General features: G+C 39.0%; 1 protein-coding gene across 11 annotated transcripts in view; it reads right to left on the bottom strand.

The window, feature by feature from the left end:
* SPAG9 (sperm associated antigen 9) overlaps positions 1 to 14,633 on the bottom strand; it is a 157,226-nt gene that overhangs the window by 9,632 nt on the left and 132,961 nt on the right. For 7 of the 11 annotated variants that reach the window (XM_054460062.2, XM_054460065.2, XM_054460064.2 and 4 more), the window contains 7 exons: positions 13,806 to 13,886; positions 13,035 to 13,102; positions 10,629 to 10,777; positions 7,887 to 8,058; positions 5,238 to 5,351; positions 3,996 to 4,034; positions 2,914 to 3,090 (listed from right to left, as the gene is read on the bottom strand). In XM_054460062.2, coding sequence (XP_054316037.1) covers positions 2,914 to 3,090; positions 3,996 to 4,034; positions 5,238 to 5,351; positions 7,887 to 8,058; positions 10,629 to 10,777; positions 13,035 to 13,102; positions 13,806 to 13,886 — 800 coding nt within the window. The remainder of the gene's footprint in view (positions 1 to 2,913; positions 3,091 to 3,995; positions 4,035 to 5,237; positions 5,352 to 7,886; positions 8,059 to 10,628; positions 10,778 to 13,034; positions 13,103 to 13,805; positions 13,887 to 14,633) is intronic. The other 4 variants (XM_054460063.2, XM_054460067.2, XM_054460066.2 and 1 more) reach the window with 1 other exon arrangement.

The raw sequence follows: 14,633 nt of genomic DNA, 5'->3' as shown, positions 1-14,633 counted from the left end.
CCTCCGCCTCTGGGGTTCAAACGACTCTCTTGCCTCAGCCTCCCGAGTAGTTGCGATTACAGGTGCCCGCCACCACGCCGGGCTAATTTTTCTATTTTAGTAGAGATGGGGTTTCACCATGTTGGTCAGGCTGGTCTCAAACTCCTGACCTCACGTGATCCACCCACCTAGGCCTCCCAAAGTGCTGGGATTACAGGCATGAGACACTGTGCCCGGTCTCTTAAAAATTTTTAATGAAGTCTTGCTATGTTTGCCCAGGCTGGTCTCAAACTCCTGGGCTCAAGTGATCCTCCTGCCTTGACTTCCAAGTTGTGGAATTACAGGTGTGAGCCACCATGCACAGCCTACCTGCTTCAAACTATTATAGTCTAAATCTTTTGATCTGAGAGACAGTGGAAAAGGTCTCTCCCTTGAAAAGGAATGTGCTTATTTGTGTGAGACTGAGAAAAGTCTTCAACTTAAGCCCTATGAGTTTGCATAGTCATAATTAACATTTAAATTTATTTCAAATCTATGGCTTTCCTCTCATATTTAAGTACAGGTTATTTTTAATTTAGATTATGCAAACAAAATTACTAGTAAATGTGCTGTTTGTTCTAAAGCTTAAGTTCTAAGGTAGAATCGTTGAGTGTGAAACAATAGAAAGAGAGAAACCTTTAAATATTATTCACACTATGAACAAATGAGCAATCTCTAAGCCATCCCTCTTAGCAAGATTTAATTGTGGGATATTTTTTTCCTTGTCAGAATCTGCTGTCCTTTGGTCAAACTACACAGACTGCACCTCCAGGAGCTAGCTGGACAGTCATTAATGCGACACACTGTAACAAAATTAATGTATGTTGAAAGTGGATAGGATAGTCTGACGTATCCCCACAGGGATTCATTCATGCATTACTCAACTATACTTTGGAAGAAATCAAGCATGCCAGAAATGACTTCTGTTGGTAGACGAGTCAGTTCTGCCACAGAAGCAAGAGCACAGTGGTATTACTGATAAGGCCAACCAGAATGGTTTAATCTTTAGGGCCAACTGGCCTCACAACAACCATGTTGCTAATTCCACTTTTAGATTTATACCCAACAAAAAATTCTTGCACATGCACACAAGAAGGTCTGCTTCAGTATTATTTTTAATAGTGAAAAAAGTGAGGGAAGAAGCCTAGAGGTCCATCAACAGAAGAATGAATAAAATGTAGCACTTTTATTCCATTATAATACCAGTTAAATGAATAAACTAGATTTTTATGTATGAACATTGATAAATCTCAAAAAACGAGAAGCAAGTTGTAGAAGCATACATATAAAACACAACATTTAACATGTAAAGTCCAAAACCACAAAACAATCATACATTGTTTATAAATACATTCAAACATAGTAAGAATACAAAAACGGGGCCAAGAGGATTTGCATCGACTTCAAGATAGCGGTTACCAATGGAGAGGAAAAGGAGAGGAGAATGGGATTAGAGAGGGATACAAAGGAGATTTAAAGGGAACTCTGTGATATTTCATTTTTTTTAAGCAAGAGAAACACTGTTACCAGCAATCCCATTTCTAGGAAGGAAATGACTATACAAATATATAAAATGTACAAATGAGGTTTCAGAAAGCTCATTATCACTGTTGTTAAGAATAACTGAATAATTGCTTAGGGTACCATATGCCAGCCGTTGCCCCATGTACATATAATCATTTAATCTTTGGAAGACGCTTAGGAAAATAAGTATGATGAGTAATTTGACGTGTTAGCTCGATACCCAGATACTTGGTCAAACACCAGTCTAGATATCATTGTGAGTCTTTTTCAGATGTGATTAACATTTAAAACAATAGACTTTGAGTAAAGCAGATTACACGCCACAGTGTGGGTGGGCCTCATCTAACCAGCTGAAAGCCTTAGAAGAAAAAGACTGAAAGATCCCGAGGAAAGAGAAATGTTGCCTCCAGACTGCTTTCAGATTTGGACTGCAACATCCACTCTTCCCAGGGTCTCCAGCCCGCCAGCCTGCCCTGCAGATTTCAGACCTGCCAGTCCCCACAATTGTGTGACCCAATTTCTTACAGTATCTCTCTCTTCACACACATATACACATGCATCCTATTGGTTCTGTTTCTCTGGAGAACCCTGACTAATATACTACATCACACAGTTAGCTGGTGGGGCAAAGTCAGATTTGAACTTCGTCTAGCTCCTAAACTTGCCTCTTATGGGAAAAAAAAATTCAAAAGATATGTCCTGCTTACAGATGGTCAGTGACATCACTTTAGTATTGTCAATGGATAATTTGTCATTTTTCACTGGACATCATCACTTCCACCTTTTTTCTGGGTGGTGTTTTATAGCTCCCAGTAGCATTTTCATTAATTTTCGTAACAAATGAAGTAGGCAGAGCAGATATTAATCACATCTACCTAGGAGTGAGGAAATGAGTCTCTGAGGTTAAGTGACTTGCTCGAGGTTAGTGGCAGAGACACAGGGCCCAGAGCCCCAGGCCTCCTAGTCCACTGCTTTTTCCTATTAAGCTGCTAAAGGTACCAGAGTGCATTCTCTCTTCCTCCATGCAGCCTTGATGATAGAAGCTTCTTTCTAGTGATTTCTCTTATTAGGTCAAGACCATTTTTGGCAATCCACGATGATAAAATAATACTACTGCTTTTCAAAAGTAAGCAAGTCTCCTAAAGAAAAATCAACAAATTTATCTTTGGGGGTGGGAGAGATATTTCAAAATAACTTCATTCAAGTATCCCTATAGCACCTTACTCACACCTCCATTACAGAACTTCCTTCATATATATTGAAATTACCTGCAATTCGAGTACTTAGCCTTAGACTATTAGGTAGTGGAACCAAGAGATGACAGAAGAGAGACAATTATATGGAACATCTCAACAGAATAATTTAACATACCTGGGACTGCCACAAAGAATTTCACAGCATCCCGGTGCCCATGGAAGCAAAGCTGTGCATGTGCCATTGAACAATAGGGTATAAATGTCCCTGGAGTCACTTTATCGCTGTTTTCATCACCATAAACACGGATTACACTTCCAGGACGATTTCCTGGTACACCTGAGGTTTTATTTGCTGCAACAGAAAAACCAAATACCAAATATTTTCCCCTAGAAAACAGTAATGAATGTAAGAGGTTACTGGTTAATCCTTATGATATTATCTAAAAGCTACAGCCAGTTGAGATAAAACAAGGATGGCAATGCCAATTCAAGACAAAGCTGGGAAAAAAAGAGATACAGCATGCTAGTTACTTTTAAGTACCTCAGTAAATGGAGTAGGGGATTTTGCCAGTCTAGCAATAAGTAAGCTTATTTTTTAAACACATCTATTCATTTAAAAAATAATTTTAGTTAAAAAAAAATTTGAATCTTAGTTGTTTTGTTTTTAATGCCCATGTTAGAAAACTAACCATTATACAGTTTAAAGTAAATGGGTATATTTGCAAATAAAGTCTTTCTTTATAGTTTATCTTCTGATTTTTCTCCCTCGCAGTAAGAATATTTCCCTTGAGGGGGTTGGTAAAAAGCTGTGCTTACAAGAATCCAGCCACTACAATAGAGCAGCTTTTATTGATACCAGACTGATGGTGTGCTGCGTACTGTAAAAGACCAGACTCACAAAACATCCCCATTCCATGGGCAAGTAAGTAAATGAAAGAAATATGATCGGTAACAAGAGTAAACGATGTAAATTAATGACAGCTTTAAGAGATGTTTCATGTTTATACTGGAAGGAAAACAAAGTCTGAAAGAAAGTTCAGCTGCAACAAAAGATGATAAATAGACTAAGCTGCTGAGCAGTTTGGTGGCCATGTAACAAACATTAAAAAAAAAAAAAAAAGACACCTGCTGGGATGCAGTGACTGCAAGTGGATAACATTTAGGAACATTCAAGAGGGTATTCTAGAGGAGTGGTAACAGCCTTACAGTGGCTATTAGAAGCCAGGAAGAAGAGTTTGGTTCAGAATCTGCACTTACCCCTCAGCCCCAGTAAACGTCCCTGGTGGAGGATTACGGCTAAAGTGAGAAAGGAGGAAAGGGGACATGGAGAGGTGCATGACAGGGAGGAGAGAATTACTGTGAGCCACCACTCTCAGCATCTTCTATCTGGTAAACCTGGTGCTCAAAGCCCCTAACGAAAATAACAAGATCCCACTTGGCATAGTACCAAGTAATACATAAAGTTCTTCCCAAGGCTTCTATCAGAATCTCTGCTCAAAAAGGAAAATCTGATTTATGGTGTTTTTTTTTTTAAATAATAAAGCAATTTTAGTGAATCTGAATCAAAACACTAAGAACTCAATGTGCAGCATTTCCTAAATGCTAAAATTTCTCCTTTATTTCTCGCTCTGTGTGTTTTAAAAAACAAATTCTGTTCCATTAACTATGCTAAAATGAAGCTCTTACAAATAACTGAAATGAACTCTAGGGGATCCTGGAATCTCTTAGGATATAAGGAGAGGTCTAAATATGATTTATAAGTAACTGCAGAAAAGACAGGTGGGATTGAAACCTTGCTTTCTTTTAAAGGCTTCTGAAATACCTTCTAGTCTTTCTCCCTCCTCTGGCCTGAAAAAAGGTAGGGTGATTTTGAAGTGTATATTTATTAATGTATTTTATAGACTTACAGTATTTGCTTTTAAACCATTCCCTGCCATGAATTTTGCAACACAAAAACATTTACTTAATGGATGATTAATGTAATGGAACATCATATGAGAAACACACAAGGTATATTTTATTCATAAAAACAATAAATCACATTCTTTTAAAATAGAAGATAGACGGAAAGGCTTGCTGAACTCCTGAGAAACTTCTTCCAAACTTTTTTTAAACCACGAATAAGACAAATGGAATATACTAAACTATCTGCTAAGGAGATATGAAAAACTAGGATGAATGCTAGGTAGTGTTTTTGGATAATGGTATAATAAGGCTTAAGAAAAATGGACTTTAACTTTTATTTCAAAGATGAAATAGGACTGTGATTCCTGAACTGTGAAAATGTTTTCACAATGAAAAACTTTTAATTATGAGTATTGGTCTTGATACATGAAAACTTATTTTCCTAGAATTTATAAGTTGCATTGAGTGAAGTAACAATAGCTAGATCTTTGCCATCACTGATTTTCTGAGCTAACACAGATTTGAATTTCAGACATAACTATTTCCTATAATTCTCCTATTTGTCCCATGGCAGTTGTCTAAAAATATACTTACTTTCTGTCAATGGGATGGAGATAATGACACCATTTCCTGTCCCCACCCACAAACGATTACAAGACACCATAAGAGCTGTGATTCTCACAAAAGAGAAGCCCAGTTTTCCAGTACCTGTAAAGAAAGGAGGGAACACGTTATTGAGAAACTGAAGCAGACAGTGTGTTACATTCGAAGTTCCTTAGAAGTAGCAGGATTACCAAAAAAAAAAAAAAAAAAAAAAAGAAAGAAGTAGTAGCAGGATTGATACAACACAGAGGAAATGTGACTAGAGCTAGATGGATGTTTCCTGAAGGTTCACATCAAAGTAAGCTCTTACTGGGGCTTATTGTCTATCTGACAATTCAGGGTTAATGGAAAAAGAAAAGCCTAAAAGTGGGTAACATAACATCATTAGTTAGAAGAAAAGTACACAGGAAATAGGGTACATCAGGAACTGTGACACAGGATTTACTTAGAGAACTGTAAAACCAAACCAACACATAAAACAAAAATCCCCAACAGAAAACAGTGAAACTGGCAGGGCACAGTGGCTCACTCCTGTAGATCCTACAAGGTGGGATGACTGCTTGATCCCAGGAGTTTGAGACCAACCTGGGCAACAGACCTCATCTCTACAAAAAAGTACAAAAATTAGCCAGGCATGGTGGCACATGCCTGTAGTCCCAGCTATGTGGGAGGCTGAGGTGGGAGGGTCACTTGAGCACAGGAGTTTGAGGCTGCTGTGAACTGTGATCCCATCACTGCACTCCAGCCTGTGCAACAGACCAAGACTTTGTCTCTAAAAACAAACAAACCCAGATAAATCAAGTGTCCTTTGATCTTATAAGCTGAAAAAGTTCTGGTTTCCCTTAAGTTTTCTTTGCATAGATAAAAATCTTTGTAAACAAAATCTATACTTTCCCCATCATTTATATACTTAAGTTCTAAAGCAGTTTAAACATTTTAAGTATTATACACAAATAATTTAGGGAGAATAAATGCATTTTTGTATTTCAAGTTAATTTTTACAACTGATCTTATTTTCAGTGACTTGAAAGACAAATTTATTGAACAGGTAATACATTTAAGAAAGACAATATTAGTACTCATAAGTTCTACTTACAAGAACTGAGGGCATGATCGCTGAATCACAGTGTTAGAGGGAGGCTTAATTACCATTCAGCCTAACCTAGGAATCTTTAACCTCCAGTCAAAGTATATCCCTGAAATTAGTTTGTGTTTGCATGTGTATACATTCTAGGGAGAAGGTACATAGCTAGAAATAAGGTTTTCTGAGGGCAGTAACTCTAAATGGTTGAAAACCACTGATCCAGTTCAATCATTTTTATGAAAGGAATCCTTTATGACATTCCTAATCATCATTATAACACTAGGTCAAGTGCTAAAGACAGAGCAGGGAACAAGACAATGATGGTCCCTGATCTTCATGGGGCTTAGGGTCTGTAGGGGAGAGATTATAAACAAGAATCACATAATACCGGTGTGATCACAATAATGACAAGCCCATGAAGAAAAAGTATGACAGGACCTAAATGGTCTCTCCCGATTATGACAGGTAGGCTATGACCTGAAAGCTAAGTAAGTAAAAAGGGACAAAGAAGAACTTCCCAGGTAGATGATACAGCAGTACATGTGAGGACCCTGAAATGGGAAGGAGCTTGCTGAGCTGTGGGTCGGTATGAGCAAGGAGAGTGTTTAAGAACATGTAAGGTCTCCTGGTCATGTCACCTCACCTAAAGGCAACAGTGGAGGTGTGTCAAGGTAATATCTGCACCTTCGTTACTAGGCAGAGAACAGACTGGGGTGGCAACAGGCAGCCCAGTTAGGAGGCCTGGGGGTAAAAGGATAGTGGTAGAGATAAAGAAGTAACTGATTTAATACAGTTTTAGAGGCAGACTTGACAGTTCCCGGTGACAGATTAGATGTGGGAAATAAGAGGAGTCCAAAATGATCCCAACTTTCCGTCAAGAACAATAAGGGGCCAGGTGCATTGGCTCATGCCTGTAACACCAGCACTTTGGGAGGCTGAGGTGGGCCAATCACTTGAGCCCAGGAGTTTAAGGCCAGCCTGGGCAACATAGTGAAACCCCATTTCTACAGGGAAAAAAAAAAAAAAAAAGTAGCCAAGCATGATGGTGCAGGCCTGTCCAGCTACTGGGGAGGCTGAGGTGGGAGGATCACTTGAGCCCAGGAAGTCAAAGCTGCAGTGAGCCGTGATGGTGCCACTGCACTCCAGCCTAAGTGACAGAGTGAGACCCTGCCTTGAAAAAAAGAAAAAAAAAAAAAAAAAAAAAGAACAAGGTAGATTGAAACATCTGTCTGACACTTTCAGTGATAAAAGTTCACTACTCCTGAGGTAACTTAATTCATTGGTTCTACCCAGCATTTTAGACTATTTAAAAATAAAAACAAGGACTGGGTGAGATGGCATGTGCCTACCTACAGTCCCAGCTACTCCAGAGGCTGAGGTGAGAGGATCGCTTGAGCCCAGGAGTTCAAGGCTATAGTGTGCTATGACTGCACCTGTGCATAGCCACTGCACTCCATCCTGGGCAACAAAGCAAGACCCCATTTCAATAAACAAATAGATAGATAAAATAAAACACCCTCTTCGATTGGTAAAGATAAAACGCGTTGGAAGCTTACCTAACATTTTGCTTACATAAGGCTCAATGTCCACATCCTGTAGATGTTGATAAGTGTGTGCATGATAGAGACGGAGCGTAGAATCCAAGCGAATGGAGACCCACACGCCATCCCCCACCCACGCAAGCTGTCGCACTTGGCTCTCCTTCCTGGGATGTGCATCAAAAGATTTCTAGGAGAGATTGTCCAATCACAAAGTTACTTTTGCTACATAGAATTTCATATTTAAAACTGTGCTAATTTGCACAAGTTAGCAGACTATTAAAAGAGAAGCCCAAATATTATATATTAAACATGATTACTCTTATATACACAATTGTTTTCATCCTAGAACGCAAAAAATAAAGAACTAAGAACAGGATATTGGACTTGAGCACTATATAGGATATCACCTTATAACAGCAATACTAGCACATCCACACTATGTAACAGTGTTCAACGGACAGTTTTTTTTATTTTTTTATTTTTTATTTTTGAGACAGAGTCTTTACTCTTGTCGCCCAGGCTGGAGTGCAATGGCGCAATCTCGGCTCACTGCAACCTCCCCTTCCTGGGTTCAGGCGGTTCTCCTTCCTCAGCCTCCTGAGTAGTGGGATTACAGGCGCATACCACCACGCCGGGCTAATTTTTGTATTTTTAGTAAAGACAGGCTTTCATCATGTTGGCCAGGCTGGTCTCAAACTCCTGACCTCAAGTGATCTGCCCACCTTGGCCTTCCAAAGTGCTGGGATTACAAGCATGAGCCACCGCACCTGGCCTAACAGAAAGATTTTATCTCCGGATTTTGTGTTGTTGCAGAGCCACTGTGTTGAAATAAGGTCACAATTAATCAGGCTGGGCGCTGGTGGCTCACACCTCTAATCCCAGCACTTTGGAAGGCCGAGGTGTGAGGATCTCGAGCATAGGAGTTTGAGATCAGCCTGGGAAACACGGTGACACCCCAACTCTACTATAAATACAAAAATTAGCTGGGAATAGTGGTGCATGCCTGTATTCCCAGCTACTTGGGAGGCTGAGGTGGGAGGACTACTTGAGCCCAGGAGTTTGAGGCCAGTCTGGGCAACATAGCAAGACCCCGTCTCTACAAATAAATTAAAGAAAAATTAGCCAGGTATAATGTTGTGTGCCTGTGATCTCAGCTACTTGGGAGGCTGAGGCAGGAGGCCTGCGAGAGCCCAGGAGTTTGAGGCTGCAGTGAGCTATGATTGCGCCCCTGCACTCTATCCTGGGTGACAGAGTGAGACCTTGTCTCAAAACAAATAAACAAAAATACCAGAATATAATTAAACTAAAAGGAACCCACACTGCTGTATATGTGTGTGAGGTACAGGCTGAGCATTCCCAATCCAAAAATCTGAAATCTGAAATGTTTTAAAATCTGAAAGTGTTTTAAGTGCTGATATGATAGCATAAGTCACCCTGAACACAGTATTATTTTTTACTGCACTAATGGTATATCATATTTTTCACTGTTATAAAGTATACAGGAAACATAAATAAATTTTATGTTTAGACTTTGGGTTCCATGCCCAAGATATTTCATTATTTATGTATATGCAAATATTCCAAATCTGAAAAAAATCCAAAATCTGAAACACTTCTGGTCTCAAGCATTTTCAATAAGGGATATTCAACCTGTGTGTGGATAGATGGATGGATGGATGGATGGATGGATGGATAGACAGCTAGACAGCTAGCTAATTAGATAGATATAAACAGATATACAGATGATAGATAGATAGATAGATAGATAGATAGACAGACAGACAGACAGACAGATAGATAGAATTGATATAACAAACAAACACCAAACGGTTAACTTTGAGACTTCTAGGGAAAGAAATGTGATTTGGGGGAGGGTGAAGGAGAGCTTTCACCTTAAAATTTCCTGTATGTTTTTCTTTTCCCCTAAACATTTAGAATGTATTTATGTATTGTGACAAAAAAACAAACAAAACAAAACTGTAAGAAAACAATGCTAGGCCGGACGCGGTGGCTCATGCCTGTAATCCCAGCACTTTGGGAGGCCAAGGTGGGCGGATCACGAGGTTGGGAGTTCGAGACCAGCCTGGCCAACATGGTGAAACCCCGTCTCTACTAAAAATACAAAAAAAATTAGTCGGCTGTGGTGGTGGGAGCCTGTAATCTCAGCTACTTTGGAGGCTGAGGCAGCAGAATTGCTTGAACCTGGGAGACGGAAGTTGCAGTGAGCCAAGAACGTGCCAATGCACTCCAGCCTGGGTGACAGAGGAAGACTCTTGTCTCGGACAAAAGAAAAAAGAAAACGATGCTAGGAGGTTAGGAGGTTTTCATTTTTACAACAAATTCCCAGTGCAATGTTATTTCTGTCTGGGACACATATGTGGATACGCCTGGATTACACATGGGGAGGACAAGGAGGAATCCTCTTCTCAAACAATCCTCATATAACTAAACATAAAAAGAACCATGTATTCAAACAAAAACACATACATATCTCTGGATATATACACAGACACACATTTAAACATTCACGTATGAATCCTCTTTCCTTTTTTAAAAAGCCACTTCCTACCCTCACAGTCAAAAGTGGCAAGAAAGTTAAGTAACACAGAAAGCTAAGATATTCAAATACATTACTCAAGTGCCCTAAAACACACAGATCCAGAAACAATTTCTAAAGAAGCTGAAAATAATTATAGTCTAATAGTCTTCGGATAATACAAATTCAATAAATACAGAAAACATAGGCTAATAACTTGCCTCTATTTTCATGGCCTTTGGTTGCACCACATAGATTTTGTTCCTATAGCCACACCAGACTTTGTCATGTACCACAGTCATGCAACGGATGGAATGATGAGGCCGTCCAAGGTCTAAGAGGTGATAGTTTGACAAATCCCACTGCCCGTCTTTAAAAGAAATAAAAGGTTATAGTAAATGCATACCACCTGTTACTCAATTTCAACACAAGAAACATTTTATTTGTTGTATAATTAAATTTACTGAGGAAGCACTCAAAGTACCATGTACTAAGTATACCTTTTATTTGCAGCCTGGGTTCTTTTATTCCATAAGCTGCAAAGTTGGAAGAGACCCTCAAAGGTCATCTGCTTCAAAGTGCCACCCAGTACCTAGACCCCCTTTAAAACATGCTCACAAAAGCAGTGATGTGATGATAAATCAGTTACAAGTTATCTGTTTATCATAATATTTTTCGAATTAGAATGGACTTAAGGTTATTTTGGGAATAACGTCTCTCACTCATGTGAATTTTGATGTATTTTCTTGGGTAGAAGTTGAGGGCAACTCATTGCTAACACTTTAGGAATTACGCATACTACTACATTTTCAGTGATACTAGAAATATGAAGGAGAACCAGTCACCAGAACCTCGTTTTGCTTTGTTAGCTTTTGTGAGCACACTGCCTCACAAAGCAGCCATTCTATTTTCAGACAGCTTTAATTGAAAAATATTACCCACACCTAGCTAAAGTCTGTCTTTTTGTATGTAATCACCCATTCGTCTGCAGTCTTGCAGAGTGGAAACAAAAGAATAAATCCAGTACAAACTTCTTCGTTACAGCCCTATGTCTTCTCTTTTCAAAACCAAGTATCTTTGGCATGTGCTCTGTACCTACCACAGTTTATAGACCCTTCGTCCTAACTCTGTTTTGTTGATGTCCATTGAATATGCTGTCTTTATCTAGCCTAGTAGAGCAGGATTATCACCAGCCTTGTCTTTGAGGCTTAAGGCATTAAACTCATACTGAGTTTATAGTCAACCTTTAGGTAATTCTCACTCTTCAGACATGTTTCCCCATCTTGCTCTTCTGAACTCAAATGCAGGACTTTACATTGACACTTACCAAATGCATTTTACTTGTCTTATTCTGTCAATATTATTTTGAATTCAATTTACCAAAATATTCATTGTTTCATTTTTTTTCTAGGCTTTTCCACTTATTAGCTGAGTGGCCATGAAAAAGTTACCAAAATGCTCTGTGTTTCAGTTTCCTCATCTATAAAATGAGGATGACCATGGAACTTTCTTAATAATTTACTGTGAAGATTAAACATAGATAAAGGGCTGAAAAAGGTAAAATGGAGCCCTCTCGCTCTTTGATGATATGGAGTCATTAACCAGCAATTTTCAAGTACCAATCAATTACAAAAGCACCTAACTGTCATCTACTCCACATTTCCCCAGCCCAGAAAGATAGGAGATTTTGGGAAAAGCCTTTCTAAAATCCAAATTCAGGGTATCTATGTTTCATAATACTTCCTAGATATACCAATCAAGTGGGTAGAAAATGATGTATCATTTTTGGTTGACACAAGTACCAAGGAGTTATGGAGGAATACATACTAAATTCTCTCAACTTAATTCATTCAAGGTAGGGTTTCTGATACCACCACCCCTCTATAGATGAAACAATGGTTTTAAAGGGGGAAAATATAAATAAGCTGACATGAAAATGATTAAACCTTACCCAATTAAAATTCTTTAAAAAAAGGTCCAAATGTTAAGTGGACACAAATTATTTTTAAAACACAGGACATTAAAAAAACACCAAGTTTCTCCAAATTGCATAAGTATATGAATGAAAAATAAATGCCTCCCTATCACATTATTTAAAAGTACCGGCCGGGCACGGTGGCTCACGCCTGTAATTCCAGCACTTTGGGAAGCCAAGGCGGGCAGATCACGAGGTCAGGAGATCGAGACCATCCTGGCTAACACAGTGAAACCCTGTCTCTACTGAAAATACAAAAAAATTAGCCGGGCGTGGTGGCAGGTGCCTGTAGTCCAGCTACTCGGAAGGCTGAGGCAGGAGAATGGTGTGAACCCAGGAGGGGGAGCTTGCAGTGAGCTGAGATCGCGCCACTGCACTCCAGCCTGGGTGACAGAGCGAGACTCCATCTCAAAAAATAAAATAAAATAAAATAAAAGTACCATAAAATGCCCATTGTGGTAAACATATTTTCCCTAAGGTATCTGTTAATGTATACCTCCATGCACGCACTAATATATTTACTGATGTTGTGTATTGTTAGTATTTATTCTTTATCCTGAGTATCATTTCTTTAAAACATAAACCAATCTACTTAAAAATGCTTTGCAAAGCAACAAATTAGTGTCCATGTTATATACACATCACCACTCACCCACTCCTCTGTGAAAGATTGCAAGGGTGCCATCAGCCAAGGCTACTAACACGATTCCCTTCACGTGTCTGCAAACAGGAAAGGGGAGTTCAGAACTCTCCATTCAGGAATACAGAAGGGACCACATGCTACTGAACTAGTTCAGGGCCTCACAAAGGGCCAATCTGTGATGAGTTAAGGAGCTGACAGCAGAATATAAATGAACACACCGCTTTCTTCACTGTGCATGTTCTGCTATGAAAAAATGTCAGCTGAACTAAATAAACAGTATGAATGGTATCTCAGTTGTTTCACTTTCTGGCCCAAGCTTCTCCTCTCATCACAGACAATCAACACAAACTCCAAAGACCAGAGACATGCACCTTGAGTGGAACCAACAGAGTCAGCCCTGTGGGCTCAGAGATAAACTGTCTGATTTTTGATAGTGAACACATAGAAAAGAACTAGTAAATCAATGCCCCAATCAACATATTCACAAGCCATAAAGAATATTCTAAAATAAACATAAATTAATAGGTATTGGTTATTTCTTGCAGTGTTAAAGAAATCGCAGTATGGTGAGGACTCAAGCAAGTTTTCCTTTCTACTTCATTTTCTATTATACAGTTTCATTCTCACTTAACTTCTCTAGTTCCATAAAAAGGGTTAAAAAAACAAACAAATTGGATACTAATTTAGTCGTGAAACATGTATTAGCTTTCAAAGTCTTAAAATCTAGTTTATACCAAAATGCATAGTTTTAACAAGAAGAATTTCCAAAATAAAACTTACACAATACTGAGAATCGAATCTTTAAGTTTAATGGAATGGAGACATTTCCTCCACTGGGCTACAGATGAATGGACATACAAACTGCAAGAACAAAGTCAACACTGGTAAGGCATAGAGAACATCAAGACATTGCATATATCTAACAATGATCACGAAGTTCATTCAGAAGGAAAGAAGAGTAACATATAAATTTTAGGAAAAGGTGCTGCAGCTTTTGTGCAATGGTCAGAAAAGAAAAATGAGAGTGAGGGTAGGCCTAAGGTAAAGAAATAGGCTGCTGAGCAAAGAGAAACATATGAAGACTGAAAAGCAGGAACTAGTGCAATGCACAGTCAGTGTCACACACTTGGTCCTTGGGCAAAACTCTTTTTTTGAATTGCCTTACCTCTCTACTACACTGACCTATAACTTTTGGATGACAGAGTGGCCCACACAGGCAGTGGCAAACTATGGCCTACAGGCCAGATCCAGTCTGCCACCTGTTTTAATCCAGCTTGCAAGCTAAGAATACTTTTTACATTTTTAAAGGTGTGTGTGTGGGGAAATCAGGGGTATTTTGTGACAGGGGAGATTTATATGAAATTCAAACTTCAGTGCCCATAATGCTCCACTGGAAGACAGTTACACTAAGTGTGCCAACTCTTCACTTTATAGTATTGGACTCATATGAAAAAGACGTACTACAGGTTGAGTAACCCTTATTTGAAATGCTTGGGACCAGAGGTGTTTGGATTTCTGACTTTTTCAGATTTTAGAATGTTTACATTATACATAACAGTTGAGTATTCCTAATTCAAAAATCCAAAATGCTCCAATGAGCATTACCTG

This window comes from Pongo pygmaeus, chromosome 19, assembly GCF_028885625.2.
Source record: "Pongo pygmaeus isolate AG05252 chromosome 19, NHGRI_mPonPyg2-v2.0_pri, whole genome shotgun sequence".
Lineage (NCBI taxonomy): Eukaryota > Metazoa > Chordata > Mammalia > Primates > Hominidae > Pongo > Pongo pygmaeus.
Note: the sequence above shows the minus strand (reverse complement) of the source record. Positions and strands in the feature narration are given on the sequence as shown.